A 17,785-nucleotide genomic window follows, 5' to 3' on the forward strand; every position below is an offset into this window, starting at 1 on the left:
TCATTGTATCATTATACTTTTGTTTTTTTCTTTATTTATTAGACACTTATTTGTTATTTCAAACATGTAGAATGTATATTTTTGTCACAATGTTTGGTTCTCATAAAAACTTTCAGCATATTTAAAAGCTTTGAACAAAGATAATTTTAAAATCTTTGATGATTTCAAAATTGGAAAAAATATTTTGACTATTCAAAGTAAAAAATCTAACCAAAAATGTTGAAAATTATTTTGCTTTTTTTTTCATATTATGTTTTATTATTATTTGAATGATCAGTTTCATTCTCTGCTTTTATTATTCAAAATATTGCAAAAATCAATTGAAAATATTTTTAATTAAAATTTTACTTAAATAAATACCACTATGGTATTTGCTACGTAAAACTTAAATTAAAAATGGTCAGATTTTGACACAATGTGACTGCCGAATCGATTAATGATATTTCATAATTATATGCAAATATTTTGTTTTTTGTTCCTTGGATAATACATTGATGAGCTTAACTATTTCTTGTTTTATGTTGTGTACTTAAAACAAGAAATAGTTTGAGGAGTGAGTAGATTTAAGTGAAGCGAGAATATTGCAATTAGCGATACGACACAATTGTGAACTCCAAATCAGACTTGTAATGTTTAGCAGGCGGTGAGTCGGGAGACGGCGAGCGCGAGAGGTCGCACAGCCTGTCGCGGTGAGGGCGCGCCGCCACCTGCGGCCGGGAGCCCCCGCCAGCGCCCACGCACCCAGGACCACACTCGTGTACATTTGCCTTTCTAGATTAAGTAGTCGCAACGCTCGAGGTCGGGAAAGTACGCTATTACTTTCTCATCTAGCCATTGTCGAGAATGTCGTGCGAGAGTGAATGCAGGCGCGCGCGCGGAGTGAATAATAAATATTGTCTTATTCTGTGATGATTAGAATGTTAGCTAAACCAAAAAAATTGCCAGTCTGTTTTGACAAATCGACACGCGTAATTTTTTTTCCAATTCTGTACGAAGATAATACAATTAAACCCATTATTTAACATATTTTGCCGTTATTTTGTCTTTTGTAAAATAAATCAATTTTGGGTTCGTAAAATATGTTCGCTAATCTTTTGTATGACGTTAAATAATATGACCAAATATTTAAAATAATAAAGTCATTCAATTCATTAATACTTTTTTTTTTGCAATTCTCAATTAAATATGGATATAAGAAAAATCTAACTTTTCAACTATTTAAACATATGATTCTTGTATTTATTTTAATTGAATTGTGTAGTTCCTTACAGACACTATTATTATCCCCATATGTATGTATATAGTACCTAATATCTATCGATATTGACCGTCTGGATTCAAATTGAAGTGCATCAAAATGTTTTACCACTGAACAGAAAATGTAATTGTTGAATCGGATTTTTAACTAAGGATAACATGATAGTCGACATGTTTGAAAGTGATTTATAATTGATTTTTAGGTGTTTAAGTTAAATGAGTTGAGAGTGAACGGGAAATACGAGTGGGACACGAGTTTAAGAGAATGTTGTAGCTTAAATAATTATTCTGCAACCAAATGTAGGTTGGTCCTCGCCGGAGAATTGATACAGACTGCAAACTGTAAAGTAAAAAGAGAGTGTTTGTACGGAAACATTTCTTGTTTCTACGTTCAATTAGCCAAAAATGTTGTAAAATAACTTGATAAATATGTCAAATAAAAAGTTGAGCAAAAACTGCATTTTATGTTTCAACTGTTTTGTTTATTTCCCATTTTCATTTTCAGATGTACAGAAAAAAATTCATGGAGAGAATCTTAAAAAACTTTATATTTTTTACGCCTGCGGACTGCTGGCGATGGGATTTGATAATTATGTGTGTAAAATTAAGACCATAACAAAAAGATTGGTATATAATTAAAAACTAACTAACTAACCATCACACCGCTTCACCGCAGGGGTAGGCAGAGAGAATAGAACGCCAAACACTGTCTTTGCAAACATTCTTCGCCTCTTCCACGTTCATGCATCTCCTCATATGTATGAGGAGTATGTACGGGTATGTACCCGCCGATTGTTTCGACTCCTAACCTGATCGCTTTCAAGTATTTGGCATACCTGATCGTGCCAAGTTTTTCTCAGTATTAGGGGGGGGGGGGGTATATAATTAGTATTCATATAATAACATGGGATAATTCCTTCTTTTCTGCCATTGAAATGAGGTCAGTGCAAAATATACCCTTCCTTAAGCATCAATCGACCGAACGGGTAGAAATACATACTGATCACCTTTATTTCATGTGTTGTAACAATCAAGACAACACTGTGCTTCTATGATGCAGTGCCCCATGCGCCATCGGGTGCGGATAAGTGTTAGAAGAAATTTATCTTTCGTTTTAGATAAGAAAAAATAGATAAGTAAAATCCCAAAAGCAGTGGGCATGTGTTCTCAACAAAACAATGTTTGCATTTTTGTATTTACAAAAATGCAAACATTGTTTTGCATTTTTGCAAATAAAAATACACCAAATGGTGTTTGCAAAAATGCAAACACCATTTGGTGTATTTCATGATATAAAAATGACATACTCAAAACAACAATATGTATAATATTGTATTTGAAATTAGTAGTGTATGGGGGGGGTGTCACTAACATCCTGTTTCTTCTTCAAACCCTTATCCGCACTACAATGGTGCATAGGGCACTGCATCATATAAATGCAGTGTTATCTTGATCGTTAATACATGAGGGATAGGTGATCAGCCCTCCGCTTCAGGGTAATATTGAATAAATATTACAGTGAAAAAATCATATATCTATTTGAACCCCCCCCCCCTGTTTACCCTGTACAAAACATACTTTTCATCATATAAAGGGGTTGGAAATACAAATCACATAAAATAAAACAATTGGTAGGTTTAAATTTTTTTATTGTAACAAGTTTTCAATAATAATTTGTGAGAACCTACAAAATACTGTTCATTCATCTGAAAGCACATTTCATTTCATATGGTAATTGGTAAAAATGATAAATACACAAGACGTCATAAATAAAAATCAATATTCCGTATTCTAAATGTAATTTCATCAAAAAAAATAAAAACAATGGTACCTTGACTCCGTCCCGCCTTTTCCTGCTTGGAATATATTCCTACAGCCCTAAATACTTCAAATGTCTTTTTCCCTCTTCAAATCCCATTTGCGTAAACTACCGTAAGTGCCGTGAATAATTTTAAAATGAGTGCCGTCACATCGAAAATCATTGAGTATTTTAAAATGCCGCGATGTAGAAAGTAAATTTTCAGCTGTAGCAAAAGCTGTTTCTTTTCTTTTTAAATTAAAGATTTCATCGTATCCATTTCTCATCAGATGTCAGTTTGGAAAGCAAACGCTGTACCTTAATGTTAAGAAAAACTACCGATAAGACTGAATTAAATCTAGAAGATTGTAATTGGTGTTTAGAAGGCGAGACCGGCTTCGGAGTATGTGGTGAAGATCTTCTCGATGGAGTTGACATAGGCGGCTGTTCTCAGGTCTAGTCCCAGGTTATGTTTCATGGCGGTCTTCATGATAGCCTGCAATAGAAAGATCAGTTTAATCATTTATTTGCATAATATTTAAATATTAATAATTTATTTTATTTATTGTTTCGGCATTAACTTTGTGGTAAGGCATGTTACAATGATTAAAGAAAACACTTGTTTTTTACCACTTGAGTTTTATTATAGACTATATGTTTCAGAAGTTAAACTTCCATCATTCAGGTCTGTATAATAACTGTTATTATACAGACCTGAATGATGGAAGTTTAACTTCTGAAACATGTAGTCTATAATAAAACTCAAGTGGTAAAAAACAAGTGTTTTCTTTAATCATTGATTAATAATTTATTTACTGGATGGCTTGACTCTGGCCAATGTCTGTACCCGACGGATTCTCCAGCTCTTTGGACACGTTGCGCGTGGCAACGAGGATAGCCTGGAACGACTAGTTGTGATCGGTAGCCTGGAGGGAAAGAGAGGAAGATCCCCACACGATGGACCGATCAAATTAAGGCAGCAGCAGGCACCTAGGTAGTTGGAGCGCTACGTGCAGCGCAGTCAAGGGATAACTGGAGAAGAGTCATTGCTTCTGCAAGGGTCACAACCCTCAGCAATGAGGAATAAGACGAAGAAGAAGAAATTTATTTACATAATAACTTGCATCAGATTTCTATAATAATATATTATAGATTTAATTTCGGCATATTTTTATTAAATATAAACTAAATACACTAAATGTGTTTACTGATTAATCATGACCAAATGAGCGATTCACAAAAGATCAGTGATATTTCATTTTTTCCGATTAATAGTGGTTAAGAATAAAAAAGGAAGATAAATTATGTTAGATTGATAAGGTGCATCAGATTGACGCAATGTTAACAACATAAAGGCAAGGTGATCAGTCCTGCGCTTCAGGTACTGAGTGTTGTTAATTCATAATAGTGAAAAATCATAAAAGGTATCTATTTTACAGATGTGGATGCTAATTTACTTTATTTTTGTTGATGTGAGGGCAGACCCTAACTTAAGCTTAACTATTTCTTGTTGATTCTTAGCATATTAACGGAATAGGGAATAACTGATTCTTAAACAATTGTTTATTGGGACAGTTGTGACAATTGTCCCGAGTTAGGAAACATTGTAATGCATACCATGGATGGGTATTACGATGCTCAAATACTGCATGGACAGCAATTTTAGTTATCTTAAAAGGGTAATAAACCCAGATCCTTTCATGGTCAATGTAAAGGATGATCTAAGGAATGAAAATAAAAAAGCCAAATGTTACCCTAGCGGATCGCTCCATTGTGTAGTCGAGGCCGGAGTGCACGATGTCCTTCTCAGAGGCACCGGAGATCCTCTTCTGGAAGGACTCGGAGGGAGTGACGGGGATGCGTCCTCCGACACGACCAAAACGCCTTTCCAGGGATTCTTGCACAGATTCTGAAAGGGAAAATTAACAATTTACAAGATTAGGACTTGCTATTCTTGTGGTATTAATCGGTAGTTTTAAAATGGTTCGACTGTGTAACGACTGTGCAAGGATATGGACGAAGAGTTCGTATTTATGTGGCCGAGTGTCAATAGACTAATCCCCTCATACAAAAATAATATAAACCCCCTAGCCTGCGGGTTCCTTGATACTTGATATTAAGCATTGGGTTTATCTAGGTATTATCACTAAATTCGTACAAAAACACAAGTAAAAACTTCACTGAAATTTTTCACTTTTGGCTGTAACTCTGAGTTGGTGTATAAAAATAATTAATGGTATTCATTACTAACCATAAGTATTGATTTTATTACCTTACATTCATAATGTGGCATTTGTTTATCCATTTTCGAAAAAAAAACAAAACAAAGCTTTGGGAGGCTCAAGGAGCAGTTGTTTGTTATAAATTACAAATGAATGAAAATAATAATATAAAAAGCAATAATATAATGAGGAGCTGAAGAGGGTTTCGCATAATAGACCAGAATGGCGAAGGAGATGTCATTTGTTGCTGCAGACCAATCCACAGGATTGAGACCACAGAAGATAAAAAGTAACTAAATGACAGACACAGGTAGCCTTGATACTTAATTGTTTATTTACGATTAGTCAAGAGAAATTTATCAACTTTTGACAATTGGGCGTTTTGGATTTGTCTAATTTTAATTTTAAGAACCAAAGTCTTTATCAAGCCCAATTTTTAAATAATTTTGTAGATATTTATCTTGATAGAGAAATGTGAAAAATGTACATTTTCCAAAACTCCTTTGTCGCTTATTTTTTGGTGAAGAAATAGATTGTCAATTTTTGACACTAGTGCCACAGAATTTAAATAAACAACAATAGCAAAGGATTGTCATAATAGTTGTGATTAATAATTACCGAGAAGATGGTAGTTGGATTCCCTTTCATATTTGAACGTGAGTCGGCCGTAGGAGACGTGGTTGAGGTTCTTGAGCCACTCGAAGAAGGACACGGTGACACCTCCCGCGTTGATGTACAGGTCGGGGATCACGAGGATGTTGCGCTCGATGAGGATGGCGTCGGCGGCCGGAGTCGTGGGACCGTTGGCAGCCTCCGCGATGATCTAAAATCAGCAGGACTCTATGTTTATCATTTATAAAAAAACAACATTTCAACAATTTATTTATTTATAGAATTGGCTTTTCATTTATATAACTACATTTTAATTTATGTATTAAATGTTAAATCAAACACCTATTTTTTGAGTATTTTATTGTGTTTTTGTTTTTTGTTTTTGAAAAAGTCATTTTTTTGTTATTTAATCTTCACATTAATTTGAAAATGCCATAACTAGTCTAAACAATTGCCACAAAATTGATTTTCTTTTTTTTAACAATGAAATACAACTTAAATTAGATTAGAACGTAGATTAAAAAATCAGTGTTTGATTTAAAATTTAATACATAAAATAATAAAAGTGACAATAATTTAAAAGAAGCCTATTTAAAAAATCATAAAATGGGATTTATGTAAAAACAGAAGTAATTGAAAAGTTAGTAAATACCTTGGCTTGGATTTTGTGGGCATTCTCTTTGTGGATAACTTGTTCAATGGCGGCGGGGATGAAGATGTCGCACTTCTCGTACATCAGGTTCTCTCCTTGATACGGCTGCGCTCCCGGGAAACCGTTCACAGTTTGGTGCTCGTTGCGGTAGTCTTCAAGGGCCTGGATTTGTACAAATTCTCATTAAAAATGTGCAATATACAGACATAAGATTCACAAATAAAAAGGGTGAGTTAAATTATTCTGTCTTCGCAAACATGCTTCGCCCCTTCCACATACGTGAATCTACCACTACTGATATTCAAAATGTGAATGAAAGAAGTAAAGAAAGACATAAAATATCTGAAATATACTATTCTCACTCGGAAGGTTTTATAAGATTCATTTTATATTTAAAAAAATCCAAAATATCAGTAATTTTGTTTGTCAATTTTGTTTGCAAAATTTGCTCATAGAACAGCATATAAGATTAGTATATGACACCGTATTTACATGCGTTAGTTCCACACTTGGACTACAAAACTCATTAACAGGGTGTGTTAACTTTACGATAATAATAACGGTAATAGAGGTCTCAATTTTTGTGAACCTCCCTATAACGTTAATTGACCACAGTCAATGACATCACAAATTGAAAAATATAAATAGTTGAATGATTTTATATCTCCTTAATTCTGTACAGATTTCAATTATTATTCTGTACATGATTTTTGTATAAATTTATTTGCTAATAAGAAAGTTGAAATTGCAATAAATGGTAAAATACATACATTAGGGATGTACATACTTAATTTTCTATGATAAATAAAAATATTTTTCAATGGGAGAACCTCACCATTTACAAGCATGTTATACAAAAGGTAGTCGTGATTTTTTTGCTTTGTTACTTGAATTAAATATGAGGGCAGACACTGCGATTGCTCTTACCTTGGGGTCAATTCCATCAGGGTTGACGATGGAACCGTCGTGTTCAATAACTCCGATGCACTTGGCTCCGGCGCGGTGCAGGTACCTGCAGGTGTGGAGGCCCACATTACCGAATCCCTGGACGATGAAGGTCTTGCCGCCCCATCCGGGAGTCGTTCCTGGAAACCAGCGTTATTAACTATTTATTCATTCAAATGCATTGGCAGAATGCAACCGTCATGGCTTGACACATTGTTTGCGGGAAACGCTTAAAAGTGTCTTTTACATACTGTTGGTAGAGAGCAGGAGATGCTTATAAGCATTCTATTCGCTTACTTTTGGTAGAGCACGAGAGACTCCAAAAAACATAAATCTAGTAGACATTTTAAGTAATACAATTGTACAAAAAAATTATTTTCGCTGAAAATATATTGTATTTGTTTATTAGGAAATTTTATTAACAAATAGGAGCTTTAGAAATACATAGACTGCAACACAACCTCCTAGCTCGACCGCCAAAATACACTGGCGTATTACTATTAAAATATTACTGGTGTCGGTATATTGACGGCAGCGCTTTTGGCAAAGTATACCAGTCGATTTATCGATTCTCAGCAGTCTAATGGTTAATTTCACTCTGGACTGGGTACCAGTAAAGCTTCAGGTATAGGACTGATCTCCTTGCCTTCATGTTGGTAAATTACCATTCTGTATATAAACTACTGGCTGATCAATTTAATCACGGACCATTAAATATTAACATATTACTTTACTACTATCCAATTAGATAATTATTAAATAAATAAGTCCAGGTTGATAAGAAATATTTTTCCTATCAAAACATTCAATCAAACATAAAGAGAATATTGGAATAGCGATATTACATAATTTGTTAGAACATTTTGAATGTGTCCAAATACTTGTTCAAAAAATCTGGATTATCTCCAATTACAGGAGTTATTTTCATATTATTTTTCAAGTATTTGGACACACTCAAAATGTTGTAAATAAATTGTCTGGTCAAATTATAAGCTTAAATAATAAAAATGAAAATGGTAATTTCTGGCGTTTCTCATGTGTGTGATTATAATCCAGGATTCGGATCTCACATACTAATATAAGAGTTTCTGCTTAATAAAAAGCTTCTTTACATCTCACCAATAGATGTCTCTAGTGAAGTTCTAGTGATTCAAGAACAAGGTTTCTAAATTGGTTCATATATACAGAACTTCCAAGAATTTGAGTCGTGTGGTTGCCAATAATGGGTAGAATTGGTGAATGTTACACGTGTGTAAAGTGATCACTTAAACCAGCCTATGACGGTCGTCAGCCCCGTAAATGCCCAGACTTCCATATTCTTCTTCTTCTTTGATGAGATGTCAAAAATATTAATTTGTTAGACATGTTTTTGTCCATGTCCAATACAAAAAACAGGTTTTGAGTGATATAATCGAAGTCATACTCCAAATAAGCAAATAACAAGGTAGAATCGCGATATAACGAAATCCAAGGGACCAAAAAATATTAATTCGTAATAACGAATTCCCACATATAACAATTTTTTTTAAATCATACTTAGTATGTATATGTTGCGCGCCGTTGCAAAAAATGTTGCGCGGCTTTTCAAAAAGATCGCAAGTTCTGCAAACAAAGGAGGAAGGGGGCCATAGGGAACTGAATATCTACATATTTTCACTAGTTTTCTTATTAACCTTACGGTGATAAAAGTGCCGCGGGAATCGATGATACTCGTATGTATTTTGTACACAATATGAGAATGTGATTTTAAAACAGGAAAAACGTAAATATTCATAGTTGCTTTTACTGGCCATATTTAAAGTTGAAATATAACAATTTTGTAATGTTGGGTCTGGTAAATATGTATCTAAAAAGGAGAATAATAACATCAAATATAATAATAATAATATCACAAGTAGCCGCCAAAGCCGAGAACGAGAACGGCTTGCGCGCTACTGACGGCCAGTGTTGTCAGACGTCAAAGAGTAGTTTTCGATATTGAGATTGCGAAATTGCGAAATTACGAGACGGCGAAAAAAAAATTTTTTCCAAAATTTACGCGATGAATTTTTTTTCGCCGTCGCTGAAAATTTCCTAAAATCCGTTAAAATTCCGTTATAATCCTTCAAATTCCGTTTGATCTCTTTATTCCTTCAAAATCCGTATAAAACGGACAAATTCGTATTTGTCCAAATTGTCCGTCATATTTAATATTCCTAGTTGCTTTTATTGGCCATATTTAAAGTTTAAATAAAACAATTTTGTAATGTTGGGTCTGGTAAATGTTATTCATAATGTCATTCATTTGCAGCGACGGAAATAAATAATTTGTAAAAAAATCGGGAATCAAATCCTAACATAAAATCGTAAAAATACACAAACGTTTCTGTGTTTGCGCGTGTGGCGTGCTTTGTAAGTATGCGTGCATGTCGTACGTCGTAACACGTTACTCCGCTAGTCCAATAGTGTGCAGATTGTCTTACCCGACACTACGCCCCACTTAGGGCGCTTGTCCACTACCCGAAATTCCGTGTAATTTTACTGTCCGGCACGTCAGTTAGCGTTTTAAAATGACGATTGGCTTGTGCTTTTGTCCATCTTTCTTCGGATCGGAGCTCTTGATCGGTGCGTGAACACGTTGCGCGTAAACTCGATCGTAAAATCGTCGTTTTAAAACGCAAACTGACGTGTCGGACGGACGGTAAAATTATTCCGTGTAGTGGACAAATGCCCTTACGATGTAGATAAAAGACGGATGCAATTTGAGGATTATTATTGTCAACAGAATCATTTCATTGAGATAAAAAGATGGATTGTAATTTGAGAATTATTATTGTCTACCATTGAGATAAGCAGGTGGACTGATTATGGGAGAGAATATACTTGAGAATTTTTATGGCCTACAGAAATAATTTCATTGAAATAAGAAGAGAGATTATAACTACGTCGCCTACTTTCAAAATCCGCCAGATCCATATAAGTCGATTTTACAAAAAAATCCAAATTCTCCGGATAACATTTATGTTTCAAAGATTTGTCTATCTTTATATAAAATATTTTAAAATAGAGAATTTTCCCATTTTTTGGAAAGTTTTTCAGTACTCAAAAAAAAACACGAGACACAAATCGATAATGACGTCATCTTAACTTTTGACCTATCTCCGCTCTCTGATTGACCGATATGGGTCAGAAGGCAAGTTTCAGGAATTTGAAATACAACGCTGTTTTAAGTATTTTTTAGCGGGGTTTTCAAGTATTTAAAAATTTTGAACAATAAAAACCAGAACTGGCATTCCGATAGAGTATTTATTTTAAAATCTTATAAAACTGGATCTAGCGGATTTTGAAAGTAGGCGACACAACTAAAGAATTATTATTGCTAAAGTAAATCATTTCACTGACTCATTGACTCTAATTACTAATTACTCAAGCTGATGGGATATTGTATTGAATTACTTTTAAAAATCGCCATAAAACCATCCGCATATGGTGCGGCGGCGCGGCTTGAATAATTTTATCTTAACATTTTTTATTTCCGCGCGGCGCCGTGGCGGCGCGGCTTTGAAATATTTTTATCATAACATTTTTTATTTGTTATAAATTTACTTAAATGTATTGGCACTTTTTCGTACGGGACAAAAGTGATTTTGTTATACATAATAACGGGATTTCGTTATATAAATGCATTTCTGTATGAAAAATTAGTTTTAGGAAATAAATTCGTTTTTTTTTTTCGATATACGTCATTTTTCGATATATCGCGATTACTTATATCGCGATTCTACTGTATTGCACGAGGAGCGTAATGGAACAATAAATACACAGAATTTGCACATTCGGATTTACCTTAGAGTGTTATTTGGTGAACACATTATTTAGTGGCAGCTATTATTACTGAGTAAAGAGTTTGGGCACCTTGGATATGTTGGGCGCTAATATTGACACCACAGAGCAGGAGAGTAACTGTTTGTACGACCTAAATTGGATTCTCAAACTAACATGGTAGAAAATACTGTAATTTCTATAGATGTTAGGCACATTCATTGATAATCTTTCTCGGTTTATAACTCTTTACAGCTTAAGTCTTTTTATATCAAATATGACATGAGCTAGAAATACGCAATACACACCCTTATTTTTGCAATGATTAGGAAGCAGACTTTAAATTCAAATAACAAATTTAGTATTTCATTTGGTTTTTGGATTTAATCACCCATAATTGGTACATTAATCAATAAAACAAAATATTTTTTTACCAGGTTAAGTTTTTTTTTTCATTTTTATTTGCTTCTGTTTTGTTTTTTTTTTGATCTGGATAACTTTTGAATTATGTAAACTCTTTAAATAAAAAGTAAAATGTGCGGGTTGTGGTTCCGTGGTAAGTGTTGAGGACTCTTGAGTAAACCTTTGATGATACCTATTTTTAATAAGCTGCTTAGAAAGTATGAAATTTAAGTATTTTTGTAAATCATAAAAACACAAATATTTATTTGAAAAACCAAAACCAAACAAAAAAATAAAAAATATCCTGATAATGTCCGCTTTCGTGGTGTAATGGTAAGTGTGTGTAACTACCATGCTGGAGGTCCCGGGTTCGATTCCCAGGTGGGCAAAAATAAATATTAGTGATTTTACATTGTAATATTTATTTAATATAACCCTGGACTGGTTCCTGAAGCGCAGGAGTGATCACCTTGCCTTCATGTAACTAAGGATCAAGATGACACGGCGTCTATATGATGCAGCGCCCTATGCACCATTGGGTGCAGTAAATCTATATGATTAAAAAAAAAGGGTTTAGGAGGATTTTTGTGTAAAAAACGCGAGCATGAAGTGGTTAAAATCACCCTGAACTGATAGCCTTGCCTTTGTGTAATTAACAATCAAGATAAAACTACTTCAATGCAATGGAGTGCCCTGTGCACCATTGGGTGGGGATAAGGGTAAGAAGATTCGTCATGTTGGTAACCATGTTACAGAAATGGAAGTCAATTTATTTACCGATCATGCTCATGTAGTTGGCTTCATTGATGAAGTTCTCAAGCCCGTGGAATACTCCTCTACCGGTTGCTGATACTCGGCCGTGGATACCACCCTACAAACAAAAAAGACAACAATTATTTATAATTTATATTTGAATCACTAACTTTGTGATTTTACATTTTATAATTAAAATGTACCTTTGTTTTAAAATCACTACAAATATTTTATTATAACTTAATTATAATGTCTACTGGTTTCCGAGCTAACCGCTTCTTTATCGAGTATTAACCAGTCTTGATAAAGAAGCGGTTAGCTTCGAAACCGGTAGACATTGTATTACGTTATACATATAAAATATTTATTGTGATTTTAAAACAAAGTTACTTTTTATTATAACAATTATTAAACTTATTTTAAAGTATACAAGTCTATAACAATCAAAATTAAATTAACAGTCTTTTTATTTATATCTAAGCATAAATAAAGAAGAATCTAGGTATTTACACAGTTCACAAAGGTGTAGCTTGCCAGTAAGTTTGCCGATCCGAGTGGGACTGATTGCATTTGAGAGAGTATTCATCTCTCTTGCAATCATCTCTCTATTACTCTAAATGGCAAATATATTAGGCTTTAGCAAGTGACATTCACACTGGCTTAAACGAAAGATGTTTTACATAAGAAATCTATATGATTAAACAAAAATTATGGTTACTTTATTTTACGGACTATAAGACACACTTTTTTCCTTAAAAAATTGCCCCTAGTGCGTCTTATACTCAAAATAAATATAAAAATGTACAGAGTTTGACTTGAAATTACCGCCAGTCATACATTTGATGCCACGGGAAATCTATCTGGCAACATGTAGTAATGGGAAAATGTATATCACACAACACCATTTGTAGTACACAAAAACACACTAAAATAGTGTAATGTGATATTTTCTGAGGTGAACATCCCCACACTTCGACAAGGATTTCACGAGAGCCTCAAAATTATATTTTTATAAATATTTTATTAGTTTCGCTTTATAATCTGATAATAAAAATAGTAAAAAAGTTATTTTAAAAAAAATTCTTAAAAATTAAAGTGCGTTTTATAGTAATATGGTGTGTGCATGCCCTATGACTTATGCATCACTAAAAATACAATACATTATTGGATATTTCAAAGACAGGACATCAATTTCAACATTGATTAGCACAATTTAGTGAAATCACGCTGCAATCTGTCGTGACAGGAATGCGGTTAGCAACTCGGTAAATTTTAGAATAAATCAAAATTACCGCTAATAAGTGAGTAAACAGAGACAACGTGAATGTTTACAAATTTACTGATGTATCAGTCACATAGCAATTGGGATCTAAATGATACAAGACATCAGGTAATGGTACATAGTTTCTTCACACGGATAGGCAAAAGTCAATTCCTCAAAATGTTGATATAGAACCATATGTATTTAAGTACCTGGTTGATGGGTTTGCCAGTAACGCAGGCGTGGGCGTTGATGTCATTGAATCCTACAGTCTTAGCGTACGTGTCGGCAATCCAGGACATCTCCCTTTCTCCGGTGCCCATATCAGGAGCGGGCACGTCAATCGCGGGTCCTAGAAAAATCAAGAAATTTGTCTATCAAAAAATATACAAATGTTTTATAATCATTGATATCTCTACGTAGATGAAGAAGGATATGGAAGTCAGGGTATTCATTGGGCTAGTGACCTGTCTTTCATCAGACGCCAGAAGATAATATTTTCAGGTACTAAGTAAAATAATTTGGAAAAGAATCTCTAAAAGGCTAATAAATAAAAAAACTGGCCATAAAAAATTCCAACCATAAATGTACATAACATGGAGTTGATCTTTTCAATTGAAGCATAAATACGATATTCATATTCTTCATCATCTATGTTGAAAATAAGTGGAATCCGGAATTTGTGAACAAAAAAAATTTGGACTCTTGAAATATTGTGTCTATATTTGCATTTTTTTTATATTTTTCCAGTGTGCATGCGTCGCAGATTTAACTAAAACTATAATATAACTGCAGTACATGTTGTTTGAAGGCAAATGCAATAACTGCAGTACGCATTGTTCGAAGGTAAATGCAATAAATGCGGTAAGGCGAATGGATGTCTTAATTTTAATGTGCATTTGTGTGCACAGATAATAACATACACATTGTGATCTTGGATCGAGAGATTAACATCTTTTAACCATTAAATAATTGCCAACACTTCTCTGCATTAATTAAAAACATGTTTGCCAGTAAGCCTGTTTATATGCATCTAGAGAATCTAGAAAAACGTGTTGCCCTTGAAGATTTTTGGGTTGAAAATGGGCTTGTTTATACACAGATTTAATACTGATATGAAGTTTTTTTTTATATTTTTGTTTTTATTATTTACAAAAATACTTCAATTCCATACTATTCCTGTGAGCCTAAGCAGCTCATTATTAAAAATAGGTAACAAATTGTGGTAGAGTGGGTTCGAACCCAGAAACTCGAGGGTCCGCGACACTTACCACGGAACCACAATGTGACATGAGAAAAATATGTTAAGTTTTTACTTTAAATAGAAAAACAGCAAGGTGACAATATAAAACATTAAAAGAGGTAGAAAAATCAGAGTACAATTATAGAAAAGAAGAAAGAAAAAAAAAGAAAAGTAGTTTTAGTTTCACATTTTGTTTTTTTCTACATCAAGTACTTCTATTTTTTTTTTATTAATATTAAAATTCATAAACAAAATATGTAAACAATCGATGATATACACAACATTGCTACAGGTATGAAATAATTATTCATATTATTGATCACCTCCACCTGCATAGTGTAATGGTCAGCACGCTCGGCTACCGTACTGGAGGTCCCAGGTTTGAATCCCAGGCGGGGTCAAATAAATATGAGTGATTTTTTCACTCTTATATTTATTCAATATTTCCTTCATGTGTTAACGATCAAGATAACACTGCGTTTATATGACGCAGTGCTCTATGCACCATTGGGGTGCGGATAAGGGTTTGAATGAATTATTGATCAACTAGTACACAGATTGTGATCAACCTTAGTGATGATATTTTAAAAAACAAACTTACAATTAAAAAGTCTCATTGTGAGTGTGCTGCATCGAACAGATGAGTCACTTTGTGTTCTAATTTGGGGTCTAATTGACGGCTTAACAAGCCAGACAGTTTAATTTGTTTTGTGAAAAAATGTGTTCAAATTGCATGAAAATTGTATGTTTCCTTGTTCTAAACAAAAAATTATCTGAAATCCAAAGTATCATCTGATAAGGGCCAGTATGATTTTAACTTGATTACTTACTTGATCAGTGACTTGAGGTAAGACAATTTACAAAGAATAAAAAAAGTTCAATATCTTAAAGTAATGAAGAGACAGGTACGTCTCGAAACCGGCAGACATAAAAATCTCGGTTAGTGGTTATATCTTATATCCTATCTTCTTGCGCAGATACCTTTTCACTGTCCAATTAGAATCAATAGGCATAGTCATACCTTTTATAATCCAGCACCAACAAATAACTATTCAAAAAATTCCTTTATTTATCGAAGTTGTGGGAAATTTAATGAATGTTGTACCCACCTTGATATGTTCTACTCCAATCTTTCAAAATTTAAAGCTAAATTGTTCGAAATCTTATAAACCTAAAAAAGTAATTCTATTCCCTGTCCTTTCCTTTTCTTTCTTTCCTATCACTGCCATCTCCTTTTCTCTTTATCCCATCCTTGTCTCATGTCTCTTCCTTTATATAGACCTCTCTTATGTATAGTTGTGAAGAACTATAATTGGTACTCATGATTTTATTTTTTGTATTCTGTATGTATCATATATTGTAACTGTTGTTCTTCCTTCCAATAAAATAAAATAAAATACACTAATACTATTAACATTTTTGTAAAAAAATAAATAAGTTATTTTAGTTAGTTTTTGTGACATACTTATAGAAGAAGTAAGTTTGTCTATAAATGTAGCAGATATAAGCGTAGTTCCAGAATGGGGGTGGTATAAGAGTGGGTGTTTACCGATGAATCCCTTCTTGGCCAGCTCGAGGGTGAAGCGGCGGGTGATCTTCTCCAGCTCGTGCTCCGAGTACTCCTTGGGGTTGATGCGGATGCCGGCCTTGGCGCCCCCGAAGGGCACGTCCACGCACGCGCACTTGAACGTCATGAGCGCCGACAGCGCCTTCACCTCGTCGCGGCACACGTCCATCGAGAAACGGATACCTGGACAACAGAGAAGATTTTTAAAAATTTATTTTAAAACATATTATGTACATCACTCACTCTTTTCAAGAACGTTTTAAATTAAAAAATTTGATTTTTCAGGAGAACGTTTTTAAAGTTTAAAAATATAATACAATGTATTTAAAATAAATATCAAGCCACTTATTGAACTTTTTACTGCGCAACAGATCTTTTTAGGTAAAATCTGAAGGTTTTTTCTCCATTTGAAAAATATTAAGTATATTTAAAAAAATAATTAAACAATACCCTTCCTTCAAAATGCAAAAATAACACTTTCTGACCTGTAGCGGGTAGATATTATGTTAGAAATATGCCTCTTTTGCTGGGATATAGTACATTTTCTGGGCATTACGAAAACATGCACAACTAAAAATTGACGATTTTTGATTTATGACGTTCTTGAAAGGAGTGAGTGACAAGTCATACATATAATATTTCCAATGAGTAATTTCCGTTTCTCATTTTGGGATAAAGGTTGACAAGACTGAAATACAGACACGTCGGTGGACCCGACACGACACATAAAGAAAACTTCTTCTTGGTGGTGACAATTTTTTATTTGGTTGAATGGGTTTTGTGTTTGTAAATGGAGAATTCATTATACTATAACTTGTTTTAATAAATTATTATCTGTTCTTATTTTTATTCTATCATTGTATTTTATATAATGTATATGTCATATGAACCTTAGAGGCTTGCACATTTTACCTCAAGTTTTGAAATAAAGATAAATTCAAAATAATAAAAAAAAACATTTTAAATACCCTAGTAGTCTACATCATTAAGTAAGTCCATATTAAAAATATTTGTTTCAATATACTATGACTTATTTTAATCATATACCATATCGCTCACTCCTTTCAACAACGTCATGTATAAACAAAATTAATTTTCATTTGTGCATGTTTTCGGAATGCCTAGAAAATTTACTACATCCCAGCAAAAGCGACATATTTTTAACTTAAAATTTAAGGGCTACAGGGCAGAAAGTGTTGTTTTTGCATTTTGAAGAAAAAGTATTGTTTAATTATTTTTTTTAAATATACTAAATATTTTTCAAATGGAGAA

At 33.5% G+C, this 17,785-nt stretch overlaps 2 protein-coding genes across 11 annotated transcripts in view; one reads left to right on the plus strand and one right to left on the minus strand.

Moving 5' to 3' along the window:
* Doa (CDC like kinase darkener of apricot) overlaps positions 1–1,712 on the plus strand; it is a 40,637-nt gene extending 38,925 nt beyond the window's left edge. For 4 of the 10 annotated variants that reach the window (XM_088256729.1, XM_088256731.1, XM_088256736.1 and 1 more), the window contains exon 11: positions 638–1,712. In XM_088256729.1, coding sequence (XP_088112855.1) covers positions 638–693 — 56 coding nt within the window. In that variant the 3' untranslated portion in view covers positions 694–1,712. Of the gene's footprint in view, positions 1–622 lie in introns of all 10 variants that reach the window. The other 6 variants (XM_088256733.1, XM_088256734.1, XM_088256739.1 and 3 more) reach the window with 2 other exon arrangements.
* A 1,177-nt stretch (positions 1,713–2,889) lies between these two features.
* Positions 2,890–17,785, minus strand: part of Gdh (glutamate dehydrogenase, mitochondrial) — a 34,387-nt gene continuing 19,491 nt past the window's right edge. Inside the window, exons 2-9 of the mRNA XM_088256743.1 lie at positions 16,496–16,696; positions 13,916–14,055; positions 12,467–12,560; positions 7,469–7,626; positions 6,542–6,703; positions 5,896–6,100; positions 4,810–4,964; positions 2,890–3,551 (exon numbers count right to left, since the gene is read on the minus strand). Coding sequence (XP_088112869.1) covers positions 3,435–3,551; positions 4,810–4,964; positions 5,896–6,100; positions 6,542–6,703; positions 7,469–7,626; positions 12,467–12,560; positions 13,916–14,055; positions 16,496–16,696 — 1,232 coding nt within the window. The 3' untranslated portion in view covers positions 2,890–3,434. The remainder of the gene's footprint in view (positions 3,552–4,809; positions 4,965–5,895; positions 6,101–6,541; positions 6,704–7,468; positions 7,627–12,466; positions 12,561–13,915; positions 14,056–16,495; positions 16,697–17,785) is intronic.

This window comes from Brachycentrus maculatus, unplaced genomic scaffold (genome assembly GCF_059751285.1).
Source record: "Brachycentrus maculatus isolate JH-2025_06_01 unplaced genomic scaffold, ASM5975128v1 h1tg000065l, whole genome shotgun sequence".
NCBI lineage: Eukaryota > Metazoa > Arthropoda > Insecta > Trichoptera > Brachycentridae > Brachycentrus > Brachycentrus maculatus.